The sequence below is a fragment of the Primulina eburnea genome, chromosome 6, assembly GCF_022965805.1.
Source record: "Primulina eburnea isolate SZY01 chromosome 6, ASM2296580v1, whole genome shotgun sequence".
NCBI classification, from domain to species: domain Eukaryota; kingdom Viridiplantae; phylum Streptophyta; class Magnoliopsida; order Lamiales; family Gesneriaceae; genus Primulina; species Primulina eburnea.
In genome coordinates this window covers 30,021,545-30,026,413 of record NC_133106.1, presented here as the reverse complement: position 1 = coordinate 30,026,413, position 4,869 = coordinate 30,021,545, and the positions used below count along the sequence as shown (strand labels likewise).

At 34.0% G+C, this 4,869-nt stretch overlaps 1 protein-coding gene across 1 annotated transcript; it reads right to left on the bottom strand.

Moving 5' to 3' along the window:
• Positions 1 to 1,280: 1,280 nt before the first annotated feature.
• LOC140833453 (uncharacterized) lies at positions 1,281 to 4,869 on the bottom strand. The gene is made up of 3 exons (XM_073197786.1): positions 3,879 to 4,869; positions 1,913 to 2,452; positions 1,281 to 1,585 (listed from the first exon to the last, which is right to left on the bottom strand). The coding sequence occupies exons 1-3, from the start codon at positions 4,695 to 4,697 to the stop codon at positions 1,490 to 1,492; spliced, it is 1,455 nt and encodes a 484-aa protein (XP_073053887.1). The 5' UTR covers positions 4,698 to 4,869; the 3' UTR covers positions 1,281 to 1,489.

Below are 4,869 nucleotides of genomic sequence, written 5' to 3'. Positions count from 1 at the left end.
TTCCTTCAATATTATCTCGATATATTTCGATGTGACTACGAGATTGTTTTTGTCTTTTTTTTTTAGTCAAAGTGTCTAACCACTAATTTATAACATATATGATGGTAGCATAGAAAACTCCTCGTCCATGAAATCTAAATGATTTTATTATTAGATGAGATATTGAATAAGACAAATACTTTGACATATATTTGAATGATATCTCATATGCATATCTTAATTACATTATTCGTATCTCTTCTCAAGATTTTTAAAATACAATAATTAAGTTTGTATATCGTTCCACGAGATATAAAATATTATAAAACAAAATATAAACTCGATAGAAGAAAATTTATTTTGTTTCAATGAATAATATAATATTACGTTCTAAACGCAACAAATGAGATTGAAACTATATCATCCTCATGACATGATGCACGCAATCATTATTTCAAAGCTTCCAAAAAATGACGATGAAGATGACATTCTTGAATTGCGTCAAATTAAATGAGGACACAATTTAAAGATATAACCATTTGAAGAGATTTCAAGTATTTTTCTCACAGTGATTGAGAAATAGTTGTTAAAAATTTATTAACCTTATAGCTATATATTTATAATATTGATACTAAATATATAAAAATGATATCACAAATATCACAATATTTGAAGAAGGTGCAACACCATTCATTCGTTATGTTGTTGAAGAATATATAAGTTATACATACTTTTAGTCACAGTGAAAACTTATCGCGAATAAAAGCATTTTTTCTTAGTTGTTATAGTTGATGATTATCAAAAGCTGAAAAATCATTTAACAACAAAAAAATAGCCAGAAAAATAAGATTATCAGATAAAAACAATGTAGAAAACCGAAAAAATGTCGTGATATAGAAGCAAACTATGAGCATGTCAGATCCCGGATAAGGATTGTAAATAACATAATATATGTTAAAGACGATCAGATATTTGCTGAGCATATCAAAATAGTTATATGCATATTATAACAAACTACGACAAAAAGTTGTTGAGTTCTCAAAATCAACCAAGAAGAATATTTGAAAGTGTGTCAAGTGGATAAGATAATTTCTCTTATTCATATACCGTCTATGGTCATGATTTTTTTTATTTTTTATGGCTTAGTTTGTTTCAGTTGATAAATGTTATTAGTCATGTTTTAATTCATTTAAATATTATCAAAATTTCGCACATATATTTTCAGCAGTTTAAGTCGTGCAACGCACGTGCATTTTTCTAGTTATTATAAATATAAGTAAAATTGATATGTCTCATGGAAAAAGATACGGAAGACCGACCTACTCCCTATAAAATACACACCACGGCTTCAAGTTTTGAACTTTCAACACTAATATAATATAGATAACATGCATCACGACAATTTATTTCAAATATATCTCATTTTAGTATACATCGACACCCGAATTTGAAATTCATTCTCAAATCAAACCCGTCACCCATCGCGAATTTCTGAAATAGTTTCCATCCATCATGCAATAATTTCATCAACCTCGCATTCTCTATACTTGAGTTCAACCATCGTGCCTTGTACATCAAGGACGTCGCAGCATTCACATCGATCCATCTGATATGGTAAAAAAAATACGTAAACGTGCCATGAAAAAATTATAGATTTATAATTTAATATATATATATATATATATATATATATATATATATATATATATATATATATATAAAGTTTTGATATCCTGCTATCGTGCACACCTTTGTGAGTACCGATGAGGTGTCACCCACCTATTGGATATGATGAAATATAGAAAAATTGTGCATCCAATAGGTGAGTGACACCTCATCGGTGCTCACAAAAGTGTGCACGGTAGTGTGTAGGATATCAACAATACCATAAGGCAAATTATACTTCTAAAAATATAATGTAATCGTGACATACCTTAGCCCGCTTGGTCGCCGGTGACAAGACATGAATCTCAGTGACAACACTCGCCGACCGATTGTCTGGCGGCCCACACGTCCCCAAACCACGAGGCGCGGCGCTCGAATATACCGTCCGAATCCCCGACGAGCTCTTATTCACATCCTGGAGGAAGAGAACATGAGGAGCTTCGCAAGGATCATTGGAAGGCAACCTCGTATTGAACATATACTGCGGTGGCGGCCGAGGTTGGCCGACCCATATGTCGAACGTTTCAATGGGTTTGTTTATGTAACTCCGAGACATAATTCTCTCATATATGTGTGCAGAATATCCCCAAGATATGGAAAATGTCCACTCTTTTTTCCTGTCATAGCATATGGTTTGCTGTAACAGACGGGATTGGTCCGCGTCCGCCGCCTTCATGAGGTGGCGCGTGGATTCGAACCGGTCCTTAGAGGGGAATATGGATTCCAAATTGTCGAAATGATGAAGGGAGATTAATGGAAATTGTGGGTGATATGATAAAAATCCAGACACATCACCACGTAAGTCAATCTGCAGTTTAAAAAAAAGACTGGTAATATATCTTCAGTTTTATCCTCCATGATATTAGTTAACTAACTTTGCTAGTGTATTTTTTTAATGTGTCTCATGTGAGACCGTCTCACGGATCATAATCTGTGAGACGGATCAACCCTATCCATATTCACAATAAAAAGTAATACTCTTAGCATAAAAAATAATACTTTTTCATGGATAATCATAATCTGTGAGACGGATCAACCCTACCCATATTCACAATAAAAAGTAATACTCTTAGCATAAAAAATAATACTTTTTCATAGATAACCCAATAAGAGATCCGTCTCACAAATATGACCCATGAGACCGTCTCACACAAGTTTTTGCCTTAATATTATAAGGTAAAAATTTGTAACGGTCTCACGGGTCGTATTTTGTGAGACGGATCTCTTATTTGGGTCATCCATGAAAAAGTATTACTTTTTATGCTAAAAGTTTTATTTTTTCTTGTGAATATCAGTAGGGTTGACCCGTCTCATAGATTAAGATCCGTGAGACGGTCTTATATGAGACCCACTCTATAATAAGATCTTTTTTTCATTACAACTACAATATAGGTGTGCTACAATGAAAATAATAAAATAAATATTTCAAAACATATTTTGGATCCTTGTAATCGAAATTTGTAAAGATATTTGGAATATAAAAAAATTATGTGGATATTTTGGTTTTCAATTACTGAAATAAGATCCGAAAAAATATGTATGATCCAATTTTTTTTTATGTCAAAAGCTTATTTTTAACCAGATATATTTTTTTAGCATCGAACGTTCGTTGTTTTACCAAAACCTATAAATTTTTATATGAATTTTAAAATACCAGAGTTACACTGCTACAATTATAAAACTATATTTGTCGTTTTATCAAAAAATATAGCTTGTACACAAAACTCCTATGAAATCGTTTCAAGTGTAAATTTTGTGAAACGGATCACCGACCTGACCCGTGAAAATGTAATACTTTTGTCATGTCAATTTTTGTTCATTCGCAACAAAATATTTTCTTTGTGCATCGGTAAAAAAGAACATGTTTTTGGGGGAGACCTGACTCGACTCGTGAAAAATATTACTTTTTATGTCAAATATACATGCTTTCGTCATGTATGTTAACACTGTAAACCTAATCTTTAAAACCTTACAACTAGCATGCTAAGCGCCACATTTCGTTCACTCTTCCTGCAAAATAATTATCGCTCCCATCAATAATCGTCATCTCAATAAATTGCCCTCCTTTCAATCCATAAAAGTCAACACACATTATCTTATATTTGATACCAATTGTAGAGTCGAGCATTTATCTTACATTTTTTTAGAGCCAACAGCTTATAAACGATAGGATGAAGAACTAAACTTATAATTGAACACATTTTCAGAGTGTAGGAGAATTATAATGAATTTACCTGGTGAAGCCCTTTGTGAGGAGAAAGACTGACTCCAATATCAGCAATACAAGCCATTGTTATCAAATCAGCAGAATTCATTTGTGCATATCTCGTCAAGCAACTCTCCATATATTTTGCGAGTGCTTTAGCCAAAGGGTAACTCATGATAATCCCAGCCCCGCCAAAAGCTTGGTTAAACGAGAACCAAAAATGCGACATGATGAACTCGGATTGCGCTCCTAGGTAATAGTACCTCGTGTGATCGTATTCACCTAGTACATCAACTAAATTCTCAATGAAAAATATCGAATCGTCGTCCCCCATCACCAGCCATCGGATCTGTCCATGATCAACTTCCTCTTCTTCCCTCAAAACCTCCAATATTCCATGAACCATTCGGATCATGATAGGTGCCGCAGCTCTCGTTTCATTCAAGAATGCGGTGAGATCGTCGGAAACTTTGTAAGGCGGCAAGGCTTTCGACCAAGGTAGGAGCTCTTCTGTCGGGGATTTGTCCAGAAACAGAAAACCTCGAGTTATGTTCGGCCTCCACCATGATTCCATGTACGCTTTTCGATGGTGGCATGCACCCTCGGACCCCAGAAGCCCGAAAACGATGTGATTCAAATTTGTTGGCGACTGCTCGAATTTTTCTTCAAGAGAGCTCAGTGATGATGGTTTTTTCTTGAAATAAGAAAGGAAATATGACGATGAACAAGTAGGGTTTTGATCATTGGATACGAAGATAGAGATGAAGTAAAGGGCTAGCCCTAAGACTAACAGGGCTTTGCAGAGATTACTTACAGCAAAATTTGCGGATGAAAGTGAAGAAATCATTCTTGGTTCAATTACAACCGTTGGATAGAAAATTAAAACAACGAAAGAAATTAAAGAAGAAGATAACTGGAATGAGCTAGCCAAGAAAATTGAGTCTTACTCAGAAGCTGTTTACGTTAATTTTTGAGATTAGTACATACATGTGTGTGTATTAGTTTTAAATGAACTTTAT

Coding starts and splice junctions, on each gene's coding strand:
- LOC140833453 (XM_073197786.1), bottom strand. CDS start 4,697: ATGATTTCTTCACTTTCATCCGCAAATTTTGCTGTAAGTAATCTCTGC. Junction 2,453..3,878: donor CTCACAAAGGGCTTCACCAG/GTAAATTCATTA, acceptor TTTAAACTGCAG/ATTGACTTACGTGGTGATGT. Junction 1,586..1,912: donor CGGCGACCAAGCGGGCTAAG/GTATGTCACGAT, acceptor TTACCATATCAG/ATGGATCGATGTGAATGCTG.